General features: G+C 44.6%; 1 protein-coding gene across 5 annotated transcripts in view; it reads left to right on the top strand.

Moving 5' to 3' along the window:
* The window catches only part of SAFB (scaffold attachment factor B), a 34,337-nt gene that overhangs the window by 5,390 nt on the left and 2,136 nt on the right, over window positions 1–26,811 (top strand). For 2 of the 5 annotated variants that reach the window (XM_027085358.1, XM_027085357.1), the window contains exons 3-17: window positions 7,798–7,862; window positions 7,944–8,150; window positions 11,104–11,166; window positions 13,729–13,756; window positions 14,695–15,205; window positions 15,629–15,678; window positions 16,455–16,549; window positions 18,303–18,452; window positions 18,530–18,612; window positions 18,928–19,067; window positions 19,223–19,311; window positions 20,896–21,002; window positions 22,889–23,176; window positions 24,321–24,458; window positions 24,898–24,940. In XM_027085358.1, coding sequence (XP_026941159.1) covers window positions 7,798–7,862; window positions 7,944–8,150; window positions 11,104–11,166; window positions 13,729–13,756; window positions 14,695–15,205; window positions 15,629–15,678; window positions 16,455–16,549; window positions 18,303–18,452; window positions 18,530–18,612; window positions 18,928–19,067; window positions 19,223–19,311; window positions 20,896–21,002; window positions 22,889–23,176; window positions 24,321–24,458; window positions 24,898–24,940 — 2,057 coding nt within the window. Of the gene's footprint in view, window positions 1–7,797; window positions 7,863–7,943; window positions 8,151–11,103; window positions 11,167–13,728; window positions 13,757–14,694; window positions 15,206–15,628; window positions 15,679–16,454; window positions 16,550–18,302; window positions 18,453–18,529; window positions 18,613–18,927; window positions 19,068–19,222; window positions 19,312–20,895; window positions 21,003–22,888; window positions 23,177–24,320; window positions 24,459–24,897; window positions 24,941–25,444; window positions 26,417–26,550; window position 26,811 lie in introns of those variants that run through there. The other 3 variants (XM_027085359.1, XM_027085360.1, XM_027085361.1) reach the window with 3 other exon arrangements.

Here is a 26,811-nt window from a genome sequence, read left to right as displayed (position 1 = left end):
ACAGTTTCTGATGGTTGGCCATCTGTATTTTCTGAATTGCCTTTTCATGCCCTTTGCCCGTTTTTCTGCTGGGTTGTTGGTCTTATTGACTCTTGAGGGCTCTCTCTCTGTAAAATGTCACAGTTGCTTTTTCCCTGTCTCTCATTTGACTTAACTAGTTTGTGGTGTTTTGGTCTTTAAAGTTTCAATCTTTAACACAGGCAACGCAGTCATTTTATACGGGTTCTAGATTTTATGTTGTATTTTAAAAGGCTGTCCTTTGCTTTAAAATTATTATTTTTTAAATCATTCCGCATTTTGGAGTGGTATTTATGGTTTTATTTTGAGTTCATTTGGAGTTTATTTTTGCATATGATGTGAGATAATGAGGGATCAAAATATGGAACATTCCTATCAGACTCCTTGTGCCCTTGCCCAGTTATAGTCCCTGCCTGTCCCTCGAAGGGGGGGAGAATATGTGATTACTTTGACCATAGATTAGTTTTGCCTGTTCTAGAGCTTCAAGTGAAATAGACCCATTTAATACAAATTTTTTTATTTTGTTGGCAGCACTGCACGGCTTGTGGGGTCTTAGTTCCCTGACCAGGGATTGAACCCGGGCCCTCAGCAGTGAGACCATGGAGTCCTAACCACTGGACTGCCAGGGAATTCCCAATACAAACTCTTTTGTGTCTGGTTTCTTATGCTTGGTGTGATTCTATTCTGGAGTTTTACAGTACATATTGATATTTAATAGGGCAAGTCTATAAGTTCTGAATTATTTACGACTATCTTATTAGATTTTATCATGATTTTAACTGAAAATAGTTTTTTCATCTCCCCTGTTTGAACAAACTCAAAATGGTTTGAAATTTGATTATTTTAATCAGAATCCTAGAAAGCACACCTCAAGTAATCTCAGCATCCCTCCAAAGTAGTTTCACACCAAAACTTTGTTTAGCAGAATCTTTTAAAATAATTATCAGCAAAATAATTTAACTAGAAAAGCAAAGTCAGCATCTTTGCTTTTTAAGCTGTTGCCTGATTCTGTGTTGCTGGGTTGTCTGTGTTTCTTTTGATATAATTTCTTTCTTTTTTTTAGAATAACCATCAAATGCATTTTAATAATTGGCAAAATTTTGAACAGATACTTCACAAGAGAATATAAATAAATGGCCAGTGACCACATCAAAAAATGCTTGTCATTAGCTATCAAAGAAAATAAAATTAAAATGACTAGAAATGCTAGAAAACAACTATTAAAATAGCAAAGATATAGAAAAACAAACTCCCATACACTGCTGTAGAGTATGTAAAATGATGCTATTTGGGGAAAAAAATTGGCACATACTTACAAAATTGAAACTTCAACTAAAATACAACCCAATTATTCCACTCCTGTTTCTTTAGCCAAAATAAATGAAAGCATAGATCCACACAAAAATTTGAAAATGAATGTACAACGTATCTTTTTTTTAGGAGACATAATTTCATACTTAGAAAAGATGCAAGAATAATACAAGGAATTCTCATATATCCTCATCCAGATTCCCCAAATGTTAGCATTTTATTACATTTGTTTTATCCTTTTCTTTCTCAGGACAGGTCAGGAGCGGGGAGAGAGAGAGAAAGAAAGAAAGGGGGGTGGAGAGGGAGAGAGAGAAAGAAAGAGAGAGAAAGAAAGAGAGAGATAAAATAAATGTAATATATATATATATTTTTTCCCCCTGAACTGTTTGAGAATAAGTTGCATGTATGTGCCCCTTTGCCCCTAGAGACCGCAGTATTTTCTAAAAGCAGGGACATTACGTGATCATACGTAATTACCAAAATCAAGAAATTAATGTTAATATACTGTAATCTAAGCTTAGACCTTATTTAGATTTAGCCATTTGTTCCAATAATGTTCTTCATAACTCAAAAGAAGAAAAAATCGGGTCTTTTCATAGCCTTCAGTTGTCACGTCTTTTCAGTTTCCTTTAATCTGCAACAGTTCCTAAGACTTGCTTTGTATTTGTGACATTACCATTTTTTGAAGAGCATAGACCACTTATTTTGAAGCCTGTTTTTTAATTTAGGTTTTTTTGTTTTGTTTTGTTTTGTTTTTTTTCCCCTCGTGATTAGGTTCAAATTATACACTTTTGTCAGAAATACCACCGGAAGTGTTATTTTTCTCAGTTAACCTCCTTAGAGGCACATCCTGACCATTTGTGTAAGTGACTTGAGGTGGTATTGGTTGGGTTTCTCCACTGGAAAGTTAACTGTTTTACTCTTTGTAATTGTATCTATGGGGAACATACTTTGTGACTTATAAATATCCATTTCACCCTCCACTAGTGTCAGCATTCACTGAGTCTCGTCCAGTGGTGATTTTCTAAATTTATCATTCCATCTTTGGTAGTTGGTTTTCTGCCATAAGAGGTAGCTTGCCCTTCTCCCCCACTTATCAGTGTGAACTTAGAGATTCCTATTTTATTCAGTAGGTGATAAGTAAGCCTTTATGATTATTATTTTGATGTTCAGATTGTCCCAATGAGAGTCCTTCAGGCTGGCTCCTGTGTCTTTTTGACATGATCACTTCATTCTTTGAACACTTACTTTCTGGCACAAGACAGTGTTCCAGTGTCTGTTGCTTTCCCTGCCCCACACTGGGAATCAGGCATTTCTTCCAGGTGCCCTCCTTCCTTTTTGTGGAGCGTGCTGTTGTACTCTTTGCTACTGGGATGTCAACTCCTTGGCCAGTGCTGGGTCTGTAAGGTCTTTTGGTCTCAGTGTGCCTCATGAAATTAAATAATGGTAAAGCAATCTGAAATAAGCCAATGACAGCTTAAGAAATGAGAAAAAAATATGGGAATTCCCTGGCGGTCCAGTGGTTAGGACTCTGCGCTCTCACTGCCAAGGGCTGGGGTTCGATCCCTGGTCGGGGGACTAAGATCCCGCAAGCTGAACAACGTGGCCACAAAAAAATAAAGCTCTGGCTAATATGAACAGTGCACCTGAAAAACTCACTAGCTAGTTATAATTGTTCATCACTTGATTCTCTTGCGTTTTTGAGGTGGCATTGATAGATCATCCACAAGTCAAAGACTTAAGCAAGTTATTGCCAGAAGCCATTAAAAATAGATATACTGTTTTTAAATAGTAAGTAAAGCTAAAAGGAAATACTCTAGTAGCGTGACATGACTAATTTTGAGAAGGTTTTCCTAGATGTGGTGACTTGATATAAAGTTCTCAATTCCCCCCAAAGTAACCTAAAAGAAACTTTGAGATTTGTCTGTTCTAAAATTAATCAAAAAGAAAATACACAAGAATAGCTAAAATTGAAAAACAGTGTTGCATACTTGCTCTCATTTTAACGGTAAGATATTGAAACAGAGTGGGGAGTTTAAGGATTTGCTCATTATAAAGGAAGCACTAAGGATTTTTCAGTAAACAATGTTGGAACAGTTGGCTATCTGGTGGTAGGGAAAATCTCTATTAACCTTCTTCTATGCAAAATAGAAATTCCAACTAGAATAGTATTTTTGTAATATAGTGGTAAGGAAGGCCTGAAATGAGACTTAAAAAACAGAAACTATAAAGAATAAATTTGGCTACTTGAAAATTTTAAGCCTCTCTTAATAAAAGATACCATAAGTAAGATACAACAACTGGGAGAAAATATTACAGCATGTAAGCATCCAGAAAGCATTAAATATTCCTACAAATTAATAAAATAGACAATCCAGTTGACAAAGAACAACAGAGATTATGAATAGGCAGTTCACAGATGAAAGAAACAAACAAGGCCTATATACAAGGGAAAAAAATTCCCTTGCTGGTAACTGAAGGAAAGCAAATAAAAATAATGAGATATCATTTTTGCCTGTTACACTGGTAAAAATTTACACAATTCTCAATATCCCACATTGGCAAGGGTGTGAGGAAATGGGTAGTTATTGGAGATGGTAAATTAATAAAGCTGCTTTGGGAGGTTAACTAAACCAAGGAACTCCATAATATGGAATAAAAGATGGAAGTGAGTCAATATATAGCACAAGAAACTATTCCAAGGCCTTTATTGAGTAACAAAAGCAAGGTACAGAATGTATATACAATATGATTCCATTACATAACAAGTTTATTTCCATTTGAATGATATATGTGTGTAAATCCCCAAGAAAATGTTTTGAAGGACCACCAAGCTGGTAACAATGGTTACCTCTTAGAAGTGCAATGGGGAGAAGGGAGACTAGTTTTTTTCATGTATTTATGAGGGTGGATCTTTTATTAATAAATGGTGTGAATTTATTTATTTTATTTATTTTTTGCTGCGTTGGGTCTTCGTTGCTGCGCACGGGCTTTCTCTAGTTGCGTTGAGCAGGGGTTACTCTTCGTTGTGGTGCACAGCCTTCACATTGCAGTGGCTTCTCTTGTTTCAGAGCGCAGGCTCTGGGCACACAGGCTTCAGTAGTTGTAGCACGCAGGCTAAGTAGTTGTGGCGCACGGGCTTGGCTGCTCCGTGGCATGTGGGATCTTCCCAGACCAGGGCTCGAACCCATATCCCCTGCATTGGCAGGCGGGTTCTTAACCGCTGTGCCACCAAGGACATCCCAATGGTGTGAATCTTTTAATGAGTGTATTTGTGTAATTGTGTGGATGTATTTATGTAGTCAAGCAAATTTTTAAAAATATTGGCCTTTCCACATGCAGCAGGCCACACGGGATACTGGGGGCATATCCCAGCAGAAGTCCAGGGAGGTGGTCTAACAGGTGAGTTGGACGTAATTGCCAAAGCAGAAGCTTAACAGGGAGAAGAAACCAGAATCCCAGGCGAGGGGGCTGGGAGCAGGTTATAGAGACAAGCACTGAGTGAGGCCTGTAGTTTGGAGACTGCGAACATTGGAGGCGTTTTACTCTGCAGAAGAAGGCTTTGAGGGGTACCTTTTCCCTAAGTACCAAAAACAGTCGCTTTAGTTTTTGCCAGAGTAATATTTTTCATTCACATTAATTTTGGATTCATTTAGACACGCTGTTTTTCATCTTTGGAAAGTAGGGTATCTTTCCCCAAACCTACTTCCCCCCAAAGTAGGCGATTGTTGATAAGCATCCCAGTAGGGGTGTGCTTTCTATATTGAAGACTAAACGTTCTTAGAACTGCATATTCTCTTGACATTTCTGGCCAGGTCATTTAGCTGGGAGAGTTCTCCTGTGGAGGGATTTGAGCTGCAGTGGAACTGTGCTTATTGCTCAGGAGAACAGTAGGTTGTGAGATCTGAGTCTGCCAGATGAAAACCCGCTGCCTTTCTTGTGAAAGGGAGAAAGACAGTATAAAGGGTGGCAAGTTTGTGGTAGTCTACTTAGATTTTTTCCTAGTAGTAATTCAGTGGAATTGGACAAAAACCAATGTGCATGTTCTAGAATGGTAACCAGCTTTATCAAATAGAGTAAGTCTGTGGAAACGTTGCTAGTGTATCTTCCTGGCATATTTACAAAAACCACTGGGTTGAGTTCCAGACATTTTTGAAGCTCAAGGCATGTTTTGCCATAGGAATATTATAAAATGGTATTGGGGTTCCCAGTCAGCCACCAAGGCTACTTGCACGTAATGTATTGCATTCTAGTATTAGTGACACAATTCCCTGTGTTCCTAAATAAGATATTCCTGAGAACATGAGTGAAATTAGAATGTGGAAGAATTAAGTAACACATGTTATAAGAAAATTCTCACCCTTGAGAGAGGTTTTTTTAACGTCTGAATGATGGTATAAATGATTAGGGTTGAGCTCCCTGCACACACAGATTCTATATACACTTACGAGATTAATCATTAAATATAGGCAAATTAATGTCTAGTTCTTTTATATTACTTGAAAAATACTTAGTAGTCTTAAGAAATTGATCTTTGCTTTGGGGAAATAGTCGTCGCAGGAAGTGAGTCCTCCTGAGGTTGTGCAGCTAGGGACAGGTGGCTGATTAGCACCTCTTTCCATAGACCAACATTTCAGATCAGTGGGGGGGAAAGATTAGTAAATGGTGTTGGGAAATCAGTTTCCAGATGGAAGACGCATTTGTAAAATAGTCTTACTCAGCAGGAAACTGAAAGAATCAAATGTTAAAATGAAATCGGAAAAGAACTAAATATAGGTGAATATTTGTGTGGTCTTGGTGTGGAGATGGGCTTCTAAACATGAAGGTAAAAACCATTTACACATAAAAACCGATTAATAGCTTTGGCTGCATGAAAGTAAAATTTACCCAGAACCCAAAAACAAAACTAAAAGGTTGGTGAAGAGCTGGGAGAAAATGTGTTGTGTTTATGACATGCAAATTAAAAATGAGGAGAAATGGAACAGAGGTTTTTTAATTGGGGAAAGGGTATAAATGAGAAATTTTTACAAAGGTGTGAATGATTGACCAAAAAATGCAACCTAAGCAGTGATCTGATAAACTCAGGTTAAAACAAGTATTCCTTTTTTGCCTAGCACGTTGACATGGGTAAAGAAATAGCTGATTTTAATAAAGATTCAGAAAAATTGGTACTTTGATTCACTGTTGATGGAACTATGATTGTAATACTCTTCCTCTAGGGTATCACGATAATATGTGGGGTGTTTCTTTTTAATAAAAGACTTTAAAATGTACATACTCTTTGTCCCAACTATGCCATTTATAGAAATATGTCCTAATACGACAATTACCTGGATGCAAAAAAAGAATTACCAGAATGTTCATTTTATAAGCATTTTCTTAAATCTCCATCCGTAGGTATTACTTACTTCAACGACGGTGTCTCCATATAATGCTACGAAAGTATAGAAAGATGTTCACAATACATTAAGTGAAAAGATTATAAAATGACAGTACAGTGCCATTTTTAAAAGCGAAGTACACGTATGTACATAGCACAGTATGGGAGGATATCTTATCAATATATGCCACTGTATGATAGCTCGAGGGCTAACTCTAGATGGTAAAATTGTGAAAGGTTTTTACTTTCTGTTTGCTTTTTTATGTTTTCCTTTTATGTCATTGTCTCTGTGGGAAAACGTGTTCCACGTTCTTTAACTAAAAAGCAGCACAGGGACTTCCCTGGTGGTGCAGTGGCTAAGACTCCTCACTCCCAATGCAGGCGGCCCGGGTTCGATCCCTGTTCAGGAAACTAGATCCCACATGCTGCCACTAAGAGTTCTCCTGCTGCAGCTAAAGATCCCGCATGCCGCAACGAAGGTCCTACACGCAGCAACGAAGATCCCACGTGCTGCAACTGAGAGCCAACACAGCCATGTAAATAGATAGATAGATTTTTTTTAAGCAGCACTTTTTCTCTCCCCGCCCCTTTTTTTTTCTTTTTCTTTTTCTTTTTTTTTCTTTTTGCCACAGCACACAGCTTGCGGGGTCTTAGTTCCCCAACCAGGGATTGAACCCAGGCCGTGGGCAGTGAAAGTGCGGAATCCTAACCACTGGACTGCTAGGGAAGTCCCCAAAGCAGCACATTTGTATAAGATACTCTTCTCCCCATAACCAAAGCCACTTAACAAGAAGGGCAGGCCTGGAAAAGGTCTAGTCTACCTCCACCTTATTAAGAATCCATTTCAGGCTCCTCATACTTCCACAGCCAGTTGATAAGAAAAGAACCACTTCTACTTGGGGGTAGTAGAGGGGCTGCCTTATGCAGAATGGCCTTATCATTCCTGGATTATGGTGTTCCTAAATGGAGAAGTGCCACGGGTGTTTTAGGTTGTCTTATTTCTGTAGTGCTTAGGGCCTATAAAAGTGCAAGTTGTCACGTCTGGAAAGTGCATATCGATGATCTCATGCTGTAAATTATTCCTCCAGGGCGCAAACCAGAAGAAGAGGGTGTGGAAGATAACGGGCTAGAGGAAAATTCTGGGGATGGACAGGTATGTGCAGCCTTGTCAGTGAATCAGCTCCGTGCGTGGACCCATGACAGTCATCTGATGGTGGTATTTTGTTTGTCACAGGAGGATGTTGAGACCACTTTGGAGAACTTGCAGGACATCGACATGATGGATATCAGTGTGTTGGATGAAGCAGAAATCGATAATGGAAGTGTTGCAGATTGTGTGGACGACGACGATGCTGATAATCTCCCGGAGTCCCTGTCTGATAGTAGAGAGCTAGTCGAGGGAGAAATGAAGGAGCTTCCTGAGCCGCTTCAAGAACATGCTGTAGGTAACTCGGCAGTGTCTCTACAGTGTACCCTAAACGTAACAATTCCTCAAATAGCTTAATAGTTGATAAGTTTTATATTTGGACCTAAGTTCTTTTAATGCCAGTTGAGTAGAATGGTGGCTAATCCATTCACATGTAAAAATCAGATGAGTCTGAAAAACACACTTTGCTTCATTGAAAAATGGTGTCTCGTGAGGAACGCGAGTATATGCTCTCCATTTGTATCATGCGGTGTTAAGCCTTTTGAGGATACTATTGTAGATCTTCCAGTTTATTATAGGAGATTGGTCTGTGGTGTAACACCTGGGATGCCTTGAAAATACCAAAACAGAGGTTCAAAGTTGGTCTTTTGCTGTCAACCAATTGGTACTCGCCTAAGTCAATCTTTTTTTTTTTTTTTTTTTTTTGCCGTATGCGGGCCTCTCACTGTTGTGGCCTCTCCCGTTGCAGAGCACAGGCTCCGGATGCGCAGGCGCAGCAGCCATGGCTCCCAGGCCCAGCCGCTCCGCGGCATGTGGGATCTTCCCAGACCAGGCCACGAACCCGTGTCCCCTGCATTGGCAGGCGAACTCTCAACCTCTGCGCCACCAGGGAAGCCCTCGCCTAGTCAATCTTTAACACTGACTTTGATGTTGTTTTTAAAGCCTTAGGTTTTTTTTCTTGTTAGATGCAGTTATGGTGGGCATTATTTATTGAACTTTGTCTGCCAGACATTAGGCATTATTTCATTTAATCCTTTGAACAACAGTGTGATATATAGATGCTGTTACGCCCATTTTCCAATTGGGGAAATTGGGGAGTAAAAAGGTAAAGAAATATCTCCAGACAATATATAGGTCATATGAGAATAAGAATTAAGACCAGTCTAATTCCAGAGTCCATGTACTTAACTCATACACCACATTATCTCAGTGCTGTTAAATTTACTGGATTGTGTCATTTCCGTGAGGATGAACGTTTCTCGGGTAGCCAGAAGAGGCAATGAAAAATAGAAGCCATGAGGCGTCTTTGTAGGAAATCCTAGGGCTTGGTCCTAGGGGGCACCTTGTTTTCGTAGTCCTCCTCAGATCTTTTGTGGAGTGTCTCCCGAGTACTCCAGTACTCCCGGGGGAAGGAAGCCCTGTTCTCTGCTGGTCCACCCATGCTGTTCCTTGGAATGTGTTTGCATTTTCTTTTGGAACTGATCCTCAATACCCTTAGAGGAAGCAGATTGTCATCTTTGAAAGGGGGGGGGGGGGGGGTTGAGAAACGATTGGGTCATTTTAACACAGATAGGGTATGCAATTGATTCATCTGTTGATGAGTCTCATTCACTGGCTTCCTAAAAAGGAGTACCAGAAACACGAGAGCAGTGAAACCCTTCCTTATTGGCTGCTTTTCCTTAAGGCTGTTTTATTCCCTGTGATTAGAAAATAATATATTAAGTAACAAAAGCTTGGAAACGCCTAAATGTCTATCAGTAATTGTTAAGTAACCATGGTTTAGTGGAAGCAGTTGTTTAAGAGTTAACAGCATTGACTAGAGGTCTGCCACTTAACTTGCTGTGTGACCTTGGCTAATTTACTTAATCTTTCTGGGCCTCATTTGCAAAAATAGTAGGTTTGAGGAGGACTAAATAGATGAATGCTTATTGCTAATTTAGAGCAAAAGTCATCAAGCTGGCCAAAAATTTATTGGAACACAGCCACACCTATTTGTGACAATTGTCTGTGGCTGATTTCTGGATACAACAGCAGAGTAGAATACTCATGACAGACCGTCTGGCCTACAAAGCCTAAAATATTCACTATCTGGCCCTTGACCCCCAGCTTAGAGCAGCACCTATTGTATAGAAAGCGGCAGTAAGGTTATTGCTACTGTTACTATAACATTTATTACTCCTTCCGGTGATACAGTTACTACTTTTATATACCATTTCAATGAACTAAGCTTATTTATATGAACTAGAATAATCTCCAAGATGGCAGCAAAAGTAAGGCAGGGAACAGAATAATGTGCTACTAATCATGGAGACAGAGAAAGGAGAGACAGTCTTTCACATGCATGTGTGCCCATGCTCTTGTGAGCATGTGTAGAATGTCTTGAGATGGCTGTGTCAGGGGAAGGAAGGAGTGGTGCAAGGTAGTTTCCTAGTCAAGTAAAGATAATAACAATACATGCTAGTTATAAAATACTTTGAAACTATCTCCCCCCCAAAAAAATAAACCAACATTCAGGGCTTTATAACAAACAATCTAAATTATGTTAGGTCACACAACAATGATTTTATGAACCCCCTTTCTATATTTGGGGAATCCCTTGCTTTATGGACAGAGCCCACCTCATAGAGTAGAAGCTCAACATACCAGTTACTCTTGCCCTGCAGATGGGGCAGTGTTGGGTCACCTGGGCTTTGCCAGTCCTATGCTCCTGTCCCCACACTCAGTTTGGAAGTTGATGATGCTGAGTGGCAGGGTTCCCGGAGAAGCCCTTCCCATGTGGGCAGTAGCCTCCCTAGCAGCAGCAGTCCCAATGGCAGTAGCATCCAGGTTCGGGAAGCTGTGGTGGCCATGGAAATCCAAGAACCCACTCTGCAGCATGATTCTAGATGGTGTTCCTGGAAGAACAGCCCCAAACCTGGTGGTCCAGTCTACCAGGAGAGCCCATGTACTGCCCAGTTGTGCTTTTTTTTGCTTAACTTAGACTTTTGTTTTTCTTTGTTTGGCTTGCATCTTGAAACCCAAACTGATACCATTTTAGTGGGTCTCCTAGTCTGTCTGCAGGTATATGTTTATGTACATTTCTTTTATTTGAGGTGGAATCCCAATATAATGCTTTTTTGATTCCTGCACTGTGTTTAGAATTTCATCTTAAGTGACTTTTCATGGCTGTAGGTTTTCACTGTATGGATGTACCATTATGTTACCTTATTATTGATGTAATAAATTTTATTCTCCATTTATTTTATAGGTAGAGGACAAAGAAACTATAAACAATTTAGATACTTCATCATCTGACTTCACTATATTACAGGTAAATTGTTGTATGTCTCAGTAATTTTAGAATCAAACATTAGACCACAGTCTCTGGAAACGACTTCCAATATGGTATGGCAGTCCCAACTAAAAGTCATTGCAAAGTTTATTTCCTTTGTTGGCTTCTGTAGAGGGGGTTTTGCTTTCCACTTTCCCCTAATATGACATGCCTATTGAAAAGGGCTCATCGTCTTGGCTTCCCTTCCAAGCACTGTGGCGTCCCTGCAGCAGAGAGGAGGGTGTGTTTGCGGGGTTCTTGTTAATTTGATGGGTGGGAAAAGGGCAGCCTGTCGGGTCTGTTCTGGATGACATCCTCTGCAGAAAGACTATTAGATGAGACATGAGACAGCAGGGGGGACACCCCCTCCTCAGGAGAGACGAATGGGGCACGGATGAGGATGCAAGGGGGTGACCAGAGCGCTGACCTCACAGCTGGGAAGAAAGATGGATTCTCAGGGGTTCTGGTTCTGCCTTTGGGAAGTTTTTCTCAGAAAGTACACAGATTTCTTTTGATAACTACATCATCTTGGCTGTTTGACGACCATCTGTGTAGAAGTTAAATCTTACATGAGAACAAATGAGATGTGGCCTAACTTTCAGGTATGGTTTGCATAAATGTGGATCTTGAGTTTCCTTTTCCTTTTTCTGCCAGCCTGTAGATGTAAACTGTTGGAATAAAGCTGGGTAGCTAATTTTCGGTAGAAAGTTTTGTGAGGAAATGAAAATACTTAGGCCAGTCATAAGTAAGCTGACTGCCAGTCAGCTTATGCCAGTCCTTGTTTTTTGTTTGTTTTAATAATGTCACCTATGCTGCTTAATTGGAAATCACCTTTCAGACAAGATCTTCACTTGCTTCTGCCAGGCAGGGACAAGGTTTGTTATTAACAAGCCAGAACCCCGGCCTTGAGGGTGCAGATCTCAAGGAAACTTGGTGAAACCCCATTCACCTTTAGGGCTGATGTCTCTCTCCAGCTGCAAAGTGACACAACCTGTTCCTGACTCAGAAGGGAAAGGAGGAGCGGGTCTTGTCATTTTCTTGAGTGTCTCTGTAGGTCAAAGACTCCTGTATGTATTATCCTAACCAGACGCTTATATATAGCCCCTCTCAGAGACAAATAGAAACATATGCGTTTTTCTCTAGGGAAAGTCAGGAGAGAATTGTTCTGCCTAAAATGATTGTTTCCTTCAGTGTAGAATCTTTAATTCCCAGCATGAAATGAAAAAGAATTGATTACAAATAAATGAAACTATTATGAAAGTGAACAGTTTCCTAGGGCTCCCCAGAATGGCAGGTCAGTGCCCAGTGGAAGTTGCAAACCATTCATGTCCATGTAACTTATATGCTAAGCACCTGTGCTGTGTCAGATGCATGAGAAGAAAGGTTGGTCTCCATCCTTCCTGTGTAAACAGAGCGATGAGTTGAGGCCTGGACTGATAAACAGACTCTCAGTCACATAGCCTTTGCTTAAATCTTGGCTTTGCTGTGTGTCCTTGAGGAAGTTTGTCAGCCACTCTGTGCCTGTCTCCTAATCTGTGAAAAGAAGGATGATAGTAATAGTACCAACCTGCTAGGGCTGTGTGATGATTGGTTAATATATATATAGTAAGGTGCTTGAATTTGTGCCTGGAACCTAGACAGTGCTTATCAGCGTTGGCTGGAATTCCAGAATATTGTAGTTTGTGCAGAGGGAACGTAGGGGTCAGGGGCCACATATTGAGAGAAAGTCCCTTCCTTTAGTTGGGCAGCCTCTCTATGACGAGGTGGCCCCTAAGCTAAATGCCGAGGGATGTGTAGGACTTGGTCGGGGTGGGGTGAGGTGCAGATGGCCCTGCTGGAGAGGGAGGTGGGAACAGGGGTGGTAAAACCAACACTACTGTCGGCAAGGAATAACAATGGTGTGACTTGACAGGGCTTCCTGGGAAGGGTTGGAGGGATATTTAGGAATTAGGGCTGCCTGGTGGGTTATTGTTTAGAAGAGATAAAGAAGCAGGTATCTGTAACACTGGAGAGGGCTCAGTTGACCAGGTGGGCAGGGGTGGTATGACCATTCAAAGAGCAGAGGTCAAGCCACCTGTGCCTTCTTTCCCTCGATCTTTTCAATTTTTGGAAACTAATGCTATATTAATTAAGTGAAAATTGATTATCTGATATGTGTCAGGCACTCTACTAGGCACTAAAGATAGAAAAAATGAAAACACTGCCCTCCAGGGCAGTGTTTAAGACAATTTAGAGGGACAGACAAGCATGTGATGGGTTCATCACCATTAAAAGTGATAAAATGTTGCCAGGCGCTGGGAAGTGCAGCAAAGCAAACAACACAGTAATAAACCAGGCCCTTTGAGAGCATCCTGGGCTGTGGGGCTTGGGGCCGAGGTGAATGAGGTGGGATGCCAGCTGTGTGGGCTCTTGCCCAGAACAAGCAGGTTCTCCACCTGTTGTATTTGTGAGGTCCCTTGTCTGTGTTTTTAAAATTCCCTTCTTAGTTATTACAGTTTTTGGTGTAAATAAATTCTAGGTTTCATCCATCTGGCACAATCTTATTTATATTTTTTGTTGCAGGAAATTGAAGAGCCATCCTTGGAGCCAGGTACTGTTAAATGAAAAACTTAGCAACGGGGTTTGGAATCATTCTAGTTTTCCACCTTCTCTAATTTGAATTCTTTAATTTTAAAAAGTTACCTTACTGTAGTATACATTGTTCTAAAGGTTTACGATCCAGAACATACCAGGATCATAGAGATTGGAAACCCAGCCATATCACCAGATCTGTGAAAGTGGCTAACTTCTCATTTCGCAAAATGTATTGGTGAGATGAAACTGTCTCATGCCTTTTTAAATGTACACGGCACTTAAACGTATGTAGAGAGAGTTTGCATGCCTCTCGAGAGCAAATACCTCTGTACCCCACAGAACAGATCTTGTGATATTGGGCAGTATCTTAACTTTGTGGTTTTTAATTCAGGCAGTGCAGGCAGTGGTAGGGAGATACGGTTTAAAACATTGAGACGTAACTGGATTCCAGAAGAGGAGTTTCTTCATGAGAATTCCAAACAAATAACTGTTCACTTTCTGGACTGCAAATATCTCAGAGCACCGATGGAAGAGATTCTGGTTTTCATGTTGGACTGTTCTGTTAAAAGAAATTCAAAGAAATTTGGAAATTGAGCTGTTCAGTGAATGGTGATACATTCAGTTAAGCAACTTGGACTTTGGAAGCTAAATTTGGAAGAGTCATATATAAACGACGACAGAATGAAGACTGTCAAGAATCAGCCAGAAGGTTATGGGGGTTAAATCTCTGGGATGCTTTTCTCTTCCATGTAGCGTAGAGGCTTGCTCTCGCAGGCGGTTGGAGCGCAGGTAGTGTAACCAGTGTAACTTTGTGTACCCGCGGGTTTTCCAATCTCTGTGTAGCTAGCAGTTCTCTTCGTGTTAGTGTGGCAGCCGTGCCAGTTCCACATTTGTGATTGCTTTATTTCCCTGGTAATTAAACCTTGTGCCATTCTATTCCTGTTAAATCCGTAGAAAATGAGAAAATACTCGACATTTTGGGGGAAACTTGTAAATCTGAGCCAGTAAAAGAAGAAGGTTCCGAGCTGGAGCAGCCATTTGCACAGGAAACAAGTAGCGTGGGGCCAGACAGAAAGCTTGCGGAGGAAGAGGACCTTTTTGACAGCGCCCATCCGGAGGAGGGTGATTTAGATTTGGCCAGCGAGTCAACAGCACAAGCTCAGTCGAGCAAGGCAGACACCCTGTTAGCGGTAGTGAAAAGGGAGCCCGTGGAGCAGACAGGCGATGGCGAGAGGACGGACTGTGAGCCTGTAGGGCTAGAGAAGCCAGTTGAGCAGAGTAGTAAAGCCTCAGAGCACACGGAAGCCTGTAGCGAGGAGGCCTCGGAAGCGCCCCCGGAAGCCTCAAGCCCAGACCCCAGGGATAGCAAAGAAGACGTGAAGAAGTTTGCTTTTGAAGCTTGTAATGAAGTCCCTCCGGCTCCTAAAGAGTCCTCAGCCAGTGAGGGCGCTGATCAGAAAATGAGGTTTGTTTTTTCTCAGTTTTAGACCAGACGCTATCTTCTTTTCATTGGTCGTTTAATGACACACATAAGCTGTTGTTTCTGCAATTGGCCAGCCAGACTGATGCAATTGTAGTTTACTTCTAAAGAATGTTTTATTTCTCTTTGTTTATTTTAAGCTGATTACATAATCTTTTTTCTTTTCTCAACCTATCATGGTTGTTTTCTTTAATTCTTCCTAATTATCTTTAGCCCAGCAGAATTAATTAACTCCTGTGGGTCTGAAATCTTATGGTTAGGTCAGATTTCCAATACACGTTTGTCGGGGTATCATTTTTTCAGAACTAAATTTCGGGTAGGTATGCAACCTCAGCACGTATTTTATAATTTTGAGTTTGTTTCCTGTCTGCTGCTTCCTTCTGGAGTGACATTGTCTTTTGTCTCTAGTTCTGTCGAAGATGACTTGGATACCAAAAGGCTTTCCAAAGAGGAAAAGGGTAGGTCAGCGTGACATCGTCCCCAAGAGCATGTTTGGCCCCCACGGTGGCGGGTGTTTGGTTCTGGGCTGTCCACACCCATTTCTGCCTCACATGTGCCTGTGAGCCCGTCTTGAAGCCTTTTCTCCACTCTGTCCCCTGCTCCTCACTGCAGGTTCTGGGTTGCAGGGCAGAGTTGACACATCAATTTGATGCTCATGCTTGATTTTGCCAGAGGGCTTTGAGCTCCTCCATCCTGACTGACCCTCTGATTTGCAACCTCCTTAGCCATGGTGACACTTGCAGATGGAGAAAATGCTTCGAGTTTCAGATACCTTGGGGCGGTGGGGGGCACTTTCCCTGGTATTACAGATTTATCAACACCAGAGCCCTTTATTGATTCACTGATTGAGAAGTAGTTTTGCTGGTCCAGATTCCTCCTTAATCAGTGTTCTAAGAAGAACAAAAACCAGGGGTAGGTTGTGCTCTGTGGTTCCACACTGATAGCACCTGTCTTACATTCCAAAGTCACCTCACTGGATTGGATGATGCCATGTGGTAGCTAAGGGACTCTCCCACGGGCTGAGCAGCCCCTGACTCGCCGTAGTGATGGCGTTGCCAGTGGTCCCGTCTGCCTAGTGCGCAGAGCTTGTGTAAGGACAGTGGGCGGGGCCCCACACCCCAGCTGGCTTTGGGTACTGCTGGCATCTGGGACAAGAAGGGAAAGTGTCTGGTTTGGAATGAGACTCAGGATTTTGTTGGTGTCGTGTTTTTTACCTGAACTTTTTTTGTGATAGGTCGTAGCAGTTGTGGTAGGAATTTCTGGGTTAGTGGACTTTCTTCTACCACCAGAGCTACAGATTTGAAGAATCTTTTCAGCAAGTATGGGAAGGTAAGACCGGAGATGATATTTTTAAGCCCATGCAGTATGGCTTCTACGCGCAGATCATTGTCCCCATGCAGTGAGGACTTTGAGTGACCGTGCCGCTCTTTGACTTCACATCTGCTCACATTGCTTGTGGCGGGTCCGCCCCCCCACGGGGAGAGATGCAAGCCCAGTGGGAGTTCCCAGAGCCCACGTCCACTTTGTATTTCTCACCTTTCCCCGGCCCCCAAGCCACCACACAACTTGATAGCTTCCTGAATCCATTTCTCTGGCTTTAGGCCTTAAATCCAGGGAGGGCTGTGGAGGGTGGAGCAGAGGGCAGGGTGGGAAGGTGCTGGTAGCATTTTCGTGAGATGGTGGTGATTACAGAATGAAGCTCTAGATACGGTTACAGACAAGATCTGGGGAGCCAGGCCGGTGTGGACAGCTATGGGCCCCAGCTCTGCCGCTCAGAGTTGTGTGGCCGGGGCATGTCGCCTCTCCCGTGTGAACCTCATCTCGTCACCTGGGGGCCCTCAAAGTTGCTGCCTCCTTACGATGGCGTGTGTAACTGGAGCAGAGCTGATGGTGCCCTGCCTCTGCCCACCTGCTTTCACCCCCAGCTGGGTAGCTCTGGCCCCCTCTTCTCTGCCCCCCCTGCCTGTCTCCCTCCGTCCTCAGCCCGGCAGGGGTGGCCGTGATGCCCAGGTGGGCCACCTCCCCGCCTGGGTGCCAACTGCAGTCCCTCGTGTGTTACCTTTAGTCCCTCCTCATTCTCCCCCTCCCTCTCCCCCTTCCTCCCTATGCTTCCTGGACTCACTTCCAGATAAACCGCTGCACCTGTGCCTCCTTGTCTCTCAGTCAGCCTTGGCCAAGTGAGACTTAGCACAGGCTCGTGTTCGTAGTAAGGGTTCAGCAATGATAACTGAGAAAACCAACGTCATTTACCTTTGTTGTTGACGTTCAGGAGCTAACAAGGAAGACTAAACTTGACATGTTTCTCAAAATGACTCACGACTCCCTGGGCCTCAATAATACAAGGTGGGAACCTTTTCTTGATTCTGCTGTGGCCCTCAAAGCAGATGGCTGCTCTCAGCAGGGAAGTGTCAGCCTGGAGCCTGCAGTGTCTTGGGTTCATTGCTGGCTCGAATAAGGGACCAGACCACTCTGAAACCTTCCTTTGGGGGTAAGACTCCATGTGGCACAGTGAGTCTGAATACTGGCCATGGCCACTGGTTCCAGTGGGACCTCTCCTGAGCTGTGGTGCCTTCTGCCATAAAAGGGTGTTCCTAACTTCAGCTTACTGAGGTTGTTGGGAGAGTTAAGTAGCATATAAGGATGTATCTGTAGTGCCTGAAACATCTCCTTGAATTTTTGTTAGTAGTAGGATGGGCTCTTCATTACAGAGCGCTCTTTATGAACCTGTCCTGTCGCTCCTTCTGTAGATGTGTTTTCCTACGTCACTGGCCACGTAGACGACTGCATATTCAGAAACGTTGCTTTACAAATTTTACATAGTGTTAACGGCATGCTGTCCGGACTCTGCCTTCTGCTTCACTTTCTCTGTCGTCCACACTGTCATCCTGGTGCCCTAGAGGAGCAGGCAGGATGGAGGAGGAGCAGCCAGACAGGAGCATTACCCTCCCCAGCCTCTACCTGCTACTTGTCCACCTGTCCTCAGTGTCTCTGGTGGGGGGCAGGGGGGCGCAGCATGAACCGCAGTGTCAGGATCTGTGGGCGGGCTTCGTGTCCGAGCCATATTTGTGTGCTTTCCTTCAAGGTGGTGGGCGCCAAGGTTGTGACCAACGCCCGGAGTCCTGGAGCTCGCTGCTACGGCTTTGTTACCATGTCCACCGCGGAAGAGGCCACAAAATGCATTAACCACCTGCACAAAACAGAGCTCCACGGGAAGATGATCTCAGTGGAAAAAGTAAGGGGCTGTTTTCTTCCCGGGATGTGACCATGTTAGGAAATAAGGTAATACTTCCACCTGATTCTCTTTTTCAGGCAAAAAATGAACCTGCTGGGAAGAAAACTTCTGACAAAAGAGAAGGGGAGGGGAAAAAAGAGAAGTCTAGCAATGCTGACAGGTATTACTCTTCCCGAGGGGATTGTGGCCAAGGTGACCCTTTTCTTCATTTCACGTCCTTCACGTTTTCCACGGATGGGGAAGGCTGTGAGGCCCTCGCCCCCTTTACTTTTTTGCATTCGCTGAGGACGGTTTCACCACTAGTCCTGGGAGATGACTCCAGTCCCTTGGCAGGCTCCTTGTTCCCCATCCTGTTGATGCCTTAGAGGCAGCCTCCTCATCACTTGGTGCTCATTGCAAGAGTCCTGTCATCATCGCTGGCTTTTTTCCCTCAATATCTCTTCTCACCCACTTGTGTCTGGGGTGTTATTTTTAGATCTGCAAACCTTAAGAGAGAAGAGAAGCCCGACAGAAAAGATGATGCTAAAAAGAGTGAAGATGGAAGTGGAGAAAAGAGCAAAGATCAGGATGATCAGAAACCTGGCCCTTCAGAACGATCTCGAACCACAAAATCAGGTAGCTGACCAATGGGTATGGGAGATTTCACCTTGTGTTCTCTTCCTAGCTGGTGTGGTTAGTTGGCAACACAAACTACATTTGTTTTCTGTGGAGTTGAGTGTTGTTCCTCATTTGGAGGTGCCGCTTCTTATCTTGCTCCTTTCTTCCTGTAGGAAGTCGAGGAACTGAGCGGACTGTGGTGATGGATAAATCTAAAGGTGTGCCTGTTATCAGTGTCAAAACATCAGGATCCAAAGACAGAGTGAGTGTTCCTTCCCCACCTAGGGTAGGTATTTCCTCTGACGTTCCTATGTGTGTTTTAGGGGCTTCTTGAGCTTGAGAAAAGTTGTCAGCCTTTTCAAAATGTAGGTTTTTTTGAACTTTAAAAATGGGAAAGTTTAAAAGCTTTGCTTCATAGTTTGTATAATAAGAATTGTTGCTTTTTCATCTTTTATAACTAATTTTCAAATTTAGTTATGGGAGTGGTTGGCTTTGTTTGCCTGAATCAGGGTACAGTAGTCCATTTTCCTTGCCAGTCTGGAAGTTTCAGCAGCTCTCATCGTGCATTCCTAAACCCCTGTGTGACCCAGCCAGCCTTCCGGCCCGCCTTTACAGCCAGTCCATACTCTGACTCCTTGCAGGTGCTCCACAGAACACGGAATCCACAGAGTGCCAGTCTTAGGTTCTTACCACTTCACTCTGCCTGCCACTGGGGTCATGGGTAGCTGTTGATATTCATACGTTCAACTTTTGACAGGCTTACAGCTTTGATGGATGTGGGTCCAGGTCCCCAAGGCTATCCACATTCTGAGATCCACTGGGGGCCCCCCTGGACTCAGCACATAGTTGTAGTCACAGTCAGGATTGGCTTCAGTGATGCAGAGAGGATACACAGCTGGGGAGGCGGGGAAAGACAGGTGTGGGGAGTCTGGAGGGGACCCTGCAGGCTCCTTTGTGTTCTCCCTCCCGTGATGGCTCCCGCAACAGCGACAGTGCAGCCACTTGAGGGTGATACTTCTTCCCAGGGAGGCCCGTTGTAGCCTCAGCTCCCAGGGTTTTTACTGGGGCTGGTCACGTAGGCCCCTCTCCAGGCAAGTACCAAAGGAGAGCAGGTTTTCAGCAGAAATCATCGTTTGCATGGTCTGGGCACAGTGAACCACCTTTGCCAGTTAACTGTTGACTAGGGACACTCTGAATGCCAAGTTCTCTAACACCAGCCTCAGGCCTGCCATGTTAACCTGTGCTGCCCAGAAGATAAACCGTTTAAGCTTCTGAATGTTGTGGACCATTTATTTGCAAGCTGACATTTCTATTATGGCATTTCAGTCTGCCTGTGTTTGTGCAAATATTTTACTGTGTTAGAGCGGTTTCCCCTTACTTTATAATATATGATGTAGAATGGCAAATTGGAAGTGTGAATTTGAGGGCTGAGGCGGGTAGATCTCAAAAAATAATGCAGTCGGCACAAATAAGGAATCCTCAAACATACCAGAAGCAGTCTCAATTGGGCATCGCCACATGTTTAATATTAAAGAATGTGTTTGGGACGCAAAAGACAAAGTGAAAAAAAATACTTTTTTATCTTACAAAAAGTTTCTGGTAAGATACTCGTTTCCATTTGACTAGTGAAAGAACTCGAGTCATATTTTAGCATTAAATGGTAATGACAGTCTGTGACTCTGAATTACGATAAGCAAACATGAAGTTCCTTAGGAGAGAAGGCTTTGTTATCTGTTTCGTTAAATGTTCATCTTCACTTCTGATCTTGGATGCTTGGACCTGGACACACCTGATTCTTCCTGTTGTTGTTTCTACCTTAACTTTTCAATGTTTCTTGGTGAACCAGGTTTCCAAGAGCCAGGATCGCAAATCGGCCAGCAGGGAGAAGCGGTCTGTTGTGTCCTTTGATAAAGTCAAAGAGTCGAGGAAGTCACGAGACTCAGAGTCCCGCAGGTGAGTCAGAATCCAGGAATGTGGGCTGGTTTGGGTGTTGCCGTTGACTGGTGATAACTCTGTCCTGGGAGGATATTTTCCAAGTCCCCTGTGGGTGGAATATTGCTTTAAACCTCTGTTCCTTTGGCTCTTAGTTCACAGACTTCCTGTGCACTGGCTTTCTTCTGTGACTTTTTTCAAACTGTTTTCTCAGGCAGATATTTTGAAGATTCTGGGAGGTAGCAATGGCAGGGAGATGGAATGCTTTCCTGGGACAGTAGTGCTAGTTAACAGAACATAGCAAATTTGCTCCAGAAGCTGTGAATAGGGAAAAACAGTGGGACAGACCCAATGAGAGAGCTGAGAGGTCCTCGTCCTTAAATAAGCCCAAGACAAGGTCCTCATAATTTTTAAAAACTAAACAGAAATGACGTCGATCACGTTGAGTGACAGTTAATGTTTCCTATCAAGAAAAAAAATTAAAAATGTAGTTTAAAAAATAAGAACCATTAGTAAAAAGGCTAGCAGAATGAGACTGAGAAAGGGGGCAGGAGCACTGTTTTCTGTAGTATGCCGTACAGAACTTTGTGCTGGAAAGGGAACGGCAGTGGGCAAAGAAAAAGTGCGGTTTTGGTGAAGTAATTAGCAAATGAGTAGAACTGACCCATGTGCGTGTGGGAGTTTAACATGATAAAAGTGACATTTCCCACTAGTGAGAAAAGGACGGGGCTCGCCCCAGAATGGCTTCAGGTCACTTGGCTGTGCCTTCGGACAGTCCTTTGGATCTCTGGCTCACATCACTACAAATTGTCAACATAAACTGCTGGCTGAAAAACATAAAAATTAGTTATCCGTGTAATGCAAAAGTAAATATATTTATGAGTTTGAGATTTTGAAAGGACTGAAAATTTATAAAGGAGAGGTAGAGTAAATTAAAATTTCTATACGATGAAAGACCAAAGAGAAAGTGCAAAGATGTGTGACAGATGGTGGTAAAGGTGTTTTGAAATAGATAAAAAATAACCCGATAGAAGATGGACAGAAGGGGCTGTGTACATATGGTCATGAAACATGAAACGTCGTTCAGCCTCACCAGGCATCAGGGACATGCAGGTGAAAACAGCAGTGAGACTGGTTTTCCATCTATTATTTTGATCTGAATTACAGTGAGGGGAGACAGATGCTTGTAGTGGTGGGAGTGACCTGTCCGGGGGGCACAGCAGCCTGGAGAGCGGTCCCGAGGTAGCATGGGCTTCTGAATCCTGGTGTTCCAGACCGAGCAATGCCACTTCCCCCAACTTGCCTGAGAGGAACCTGTGCTAAGAAAGTGGGGCGGGGTGGCCATTTCCCTGAGGCTGGGAACAACCAGAAGGCCCACATCTGCGAGTGGTCATGTAAACTGTGGCCTCTCACTCCGTGGGCTCCTTCCCAAAAGCATGCCGTACATCTGTAGAGGTGGGGACGCACAGGGTCCAGGACATGGTGCCTGAAAGCAAGGAAGCTGCAGCCATTTTTTCCTAAGTCGCAGACACAAAGTAAGGCAAGATTAGACATTTCTGCTGGTATGATTATGTGTCTAAACACATAGCAGAGGATAGACAGGAGACAACCTGGCAGCTGTACACGGAGACTGGAGGGAAGCACGCTGGGCACCATCAGTATCACCTGCAAAAGCAGGGCTGTCAGTGCCCTCAGCCTTGGCGGGGTCCTGCACAGCCGGGCTGCGTCCACCACCCAGCGGCCGCTGGCCCTTGCTTGTTGCTAAATGTATCTGCAGCCCGGGCCCCCCATCCCACCCCGGGGCGGAGCCGTGGTTCCATCCGTAGCTCCCCCTGCTGGGAGAGGACCTCGGTACTGGGCGCTGCTGCGGCCCCTAGGCCATTGCAGCCTCTACTCTTTGCCTCCAGGGTGCGCGAGCGCAGTGAGCGAGAGCAGTGCATGCAGGCACAGCTGGAGCGGGAGGAGCGCAAGCGGCTGCTCATCGCCCGCGAGAGGCTGGCTTTCCACAGACATCGCCTGGAGCGGGAGCGGCTGGAGCGCGAGCGGCTGGAGCGCGAGCGCATGCGCGTGGAGCACGAGCGCAGGCGCGAGCAGGAACGCATCCACCACGAGCGCGAGGAGCTGCGGCGCCAACAGGAGCTGCGCTATGAGCAGGAGCGGCGGCCCGCTGTGCGGAGGCCCTACGACGACGGGCGGTAAGCCACGCCACTCCTAACCGCCACCCCTGAGGTGGCCCCTGGTGTTTAGAATTGTGCCGTGGTCCCCAGAGTCCTGTTAACACAACGATTTTTACTTAAAAGGAAGCACAAGTACTTGTTACAGTCAAATTTGGTATTCTGTACTTCATCTGGGAACCTGAGATAGTTTGAGATCGGTGGAGAAATGGTTGGATAAAGTGGTGCTTATTAAATCATTAGGTTCAGGTCCCAGCACAGACCACCGCCCCCTCCCCCAGGAAGGAGTTCAGACACCCAGAGCAGCACATAACACGTGGGGCTGGGCACGCGGCCAGCACCTCCTTCTGGGCACCTTCCAGGTTTTGTAATCATTGCAGTAATTTGTGTTGGTTCATTCTGTTAATGAGATTGGTTTTAATTCCCCAGACATGCTGATGTGCCATACGAATACTAAAACGCTAACCACCAGTGAAAGGCCTGTCTCAGGTCTTGCTGTCAGGAGTCTGGGGTGATAATCCTAGCAATGATCCTATCAGAGCTTTTCCACATGCATGGTGTCTTGGGGGAGACTGCCTGGTGGTGTGTGTTTGTTCCTTTGTTTTAATCTTCTTTCTACTGGCATGGGTTAGAGAAGTCCCTGTGTAATGTATCACTGAGACTTCTGTAAAGGGCCTTTAAGGTGTCTTAGGACTTTTTATGCATTTTACAAGATACTGAGGGGAGAGCCAGAAATGTTTTTGAACCAATACATTTCAAGTGCTACTGAAAGTCCTCCCCACCTGGTGTCTGCTGGATCAAGTCTGCATTGGGATAAAAGGACAGCAGTGTACTAATTGTCCTGGTAGACTGGCCGACCCTCATGGCCGTGAGAGGTTCCCAGAGGGGATCTGCTGACACACACTTCACTGATCCCCTCCTACAGGGAGACCTGAGCTTTTCTGTGGGGGACAAGGGGCATGTGGGGTAAGAGAGAACGGAGCCCTTCAGTCACATCCCACGTCATCCCTCCAGGCGCTCTCAGCTCATGTGGGCGCTAATGATAAAGTTCCTTCTTGTTTTGTGAAGTGATAGGGGCAGTGGGAGGGTCAAGTTTACCAGCTTCCGCAAAGGTAATCTATTTGGAGGGGGAAATGCACGTCCTCTTTCTTGCTTCCTCTCCTAGGCGAGATGATGCTTACTGGCCAGAAGCTAAGCGGGCCGCCCTGGATGAGCGTTACCATTCTGACTTCAACCGCCAGGACCGCTTCCACGACTTTGACCACAGGGACCGGGGACGCTACCCTGACCACTCAGTCGACAGGTCAGCCACTGACCCTGCTTGCTTGATGCATGTTTTCTTTGTCTTGGTTCATTCTTTTCTTTTTTATTTTTTTTAATGTGGATCATTTTTAAAATCTTTATTGAATTTGTTACAATATTGCTTCTGTTGTACATTTTCATTTTTCGGCCCCGAGCCATGGGATCTTTCTTAGCTCCCCAACCAAGGATCAAACCCTAGGCCCCTTCATTGGAAGGCAAAGTCTTAACCACTGGACCACCAGGGAAGTCCCTGTCCTGGTTCATTCTTAATGACAAAGAGCTCGAGTGGCTCTTCTAGGCTCTAGGCTTCTAGGTAGCCAGCCCACTTGAACCAGCAGAGTGTGTGTGAATTACCTGGGTTCAAGTGGAAATGTTTTCCGTTTGGGGTCTTAACCAACCTATCTTTCTCCTTATGCTTTCATTTAAATTGCTTTTTTCAGGAGAGAAGGTTCAAGGTCAATCATGGGAGAAAGAGAAGGACAGGTGAGTCAGAAGCTGTGATTGTAGCCACAGTTTTCCCTGTACAGTTGGTTCTCTTCCCTTTGTCTGCCTTCTTCCTCCTCCACCTGAGTTAGAGGAAGAACGAGTAAGGGAGTGCGGCACCTGCAATGTTCTGTGGGATGACCGTGTGAATAGCTTGTGCTTTGTGCTGGCCCAAAATTCAAACAAGTATTCTGAAGCCTTGTTTGGCTTTGACCCTAAGGTTCTATATACCTTAGTGACTACACCGGTACTAAAGTGCTGGAGAGCCTTGCATGAGTCTGGCAGGCTCTGTTGGGAAGTGCCTTGTGACCCACAGCACTGACTAGACGCGATGCCTCGTGTCACGGAGCCCAAGTGCCCCTGGAGTGTCAATGGTCGCAGGGTTAACCCGCCCCCGCTGAGCCTCGGGAAGCAACTGAGTCAGGCCCACACGTTTTCTTTTTGCAGGATGAACACATTAGAAAACAAGCTCAGTTTTCTCCTTTTTTCCTATCTTACATTTAGATTGAGAACTTCCCCAAAGAGCCTTGACTTCTTAGTGGGTTTCCTTGGAGAATCAGAGGGATGAGGGAAAGTTGTGGTCAGGGCATCGTTCTGGCAGAATCGCTGCCCCGTGGGTCGGTCTTCTCCCTGACTACAGCACCGACGTTCAGTCCTATCCTCCCTCCATGCCTGAGAACATGGCTGGGAATGGCTAAGCTCCTTGACTGCATCTGAGGAGTTCGCTGCCACCTCAGGAGCAATTCCATGACCCTCACGGGATTCCTGTTTCTCTGCTCCCGGGCATAAATCTCCCATGCAGCTAAATGTACCCCTAGTGTCATGGGCATCCTTTGGTGGAGACATTGAGCACAGTGGTTAAACGTCCAGGCTCCAGAATCAGGACCAGGGTCACATCGCGGGGCCACCACTGCTGCTGAGCCTGTTTCTCCAGCTGTGAAAGGAGGGGAGGGAGGGTGAGGTGGAGTGGGGGTTAAATGAGATGACATACGTGTCTGCGGCAAGTGTTTGCCCAGTCCTGCCGTGTTGCTCTTGATCATGGATAGCTATTCTCATCTGATGAGATAGTGCTCTCCTGACTGAGAGGAGTGTTTGTGTTCTCACATCCATAATCACAAGTAAGACACAACTGCTGCCCCGAACGGCAAATGGTGACATCTGACACAGAAAGGGAAAACCAGCACAGGCCTCAGGGCCTTGTTGGACTGGTCCGTGGGTGGGTGGGTTGTTAGACAGGAGAATGTTGGTTAAATTTTAAAACACCAGGGAGAGATGGGAATGGGCTTTAAATAACTAGGTCTTGCTGAGATGAACTTCTATCCTTTCAGTGTTTGTCTGATTAGTCTTCAGAAGGCTATTGATAAAAGGTCATTCTTAAATGTTTGTCCAAAATTAAATGAAGCTGTGTAAAGCATGAGCTATAATTTTTTTAAAGTCAGTGCACTTTGAAGGTTGTTCGTAGAACTACTTCCGGAATCCCGTTTGAGAGCCCTTGTTACATTTGCCAGCACTGACTTTCCTGGACACGTTGTCTTGTGATTTTGCCCCTTGAAGGAACAATGTTCTATTTTGTCCATCTTGTAAGATAGACCCCCTTTTGTTGTGTTTAGGGCGGTGTGGGCACACATTTGGGGACGAGCGGCCGTGGGGAGCAGGCAGCGGTGCTGCCCAGTGCGCCGAGGGCCACGAAGTCAGGGCTCCCATGTGGAGCCACCGTGTACCTGCCCTGGCCCAGGAGATTCCCGTGGATGCAGACGGGGACAGGGCCGCTGGAGTGGGACCCCAAGGGGCTTCGTTACCAGGACGCCTTTCTCCTTCCTTCTCAGTTAGACCATAGTCCTGGGGCAAAAGCCCCAAAGCCACAGATCAGG

The sequence above is a fragment of the Aethalodelphis obliquidens genome, unplaced genomic scaffold (assembly GCF_003676395.1).
Source record: "Aethalodelphis obliquidens isolate GAN/ISIS:26980383/991018 unplaced genomic scaffold, ASM367639v1 scaffold53, whole genome shotgun sequence".
In the NCBI taxonomy this organism is placed as follows: domain Eukaryota; kingdom Metazoa; phylum Chordata; class Mammalia; order Artiodactyla; family Delphinidae; genus Aethalodelphis; species Aethalodelphis obliquidens.
This window is presented reverse-complemented; position numbering and strand designations above follow the sequence as displayed.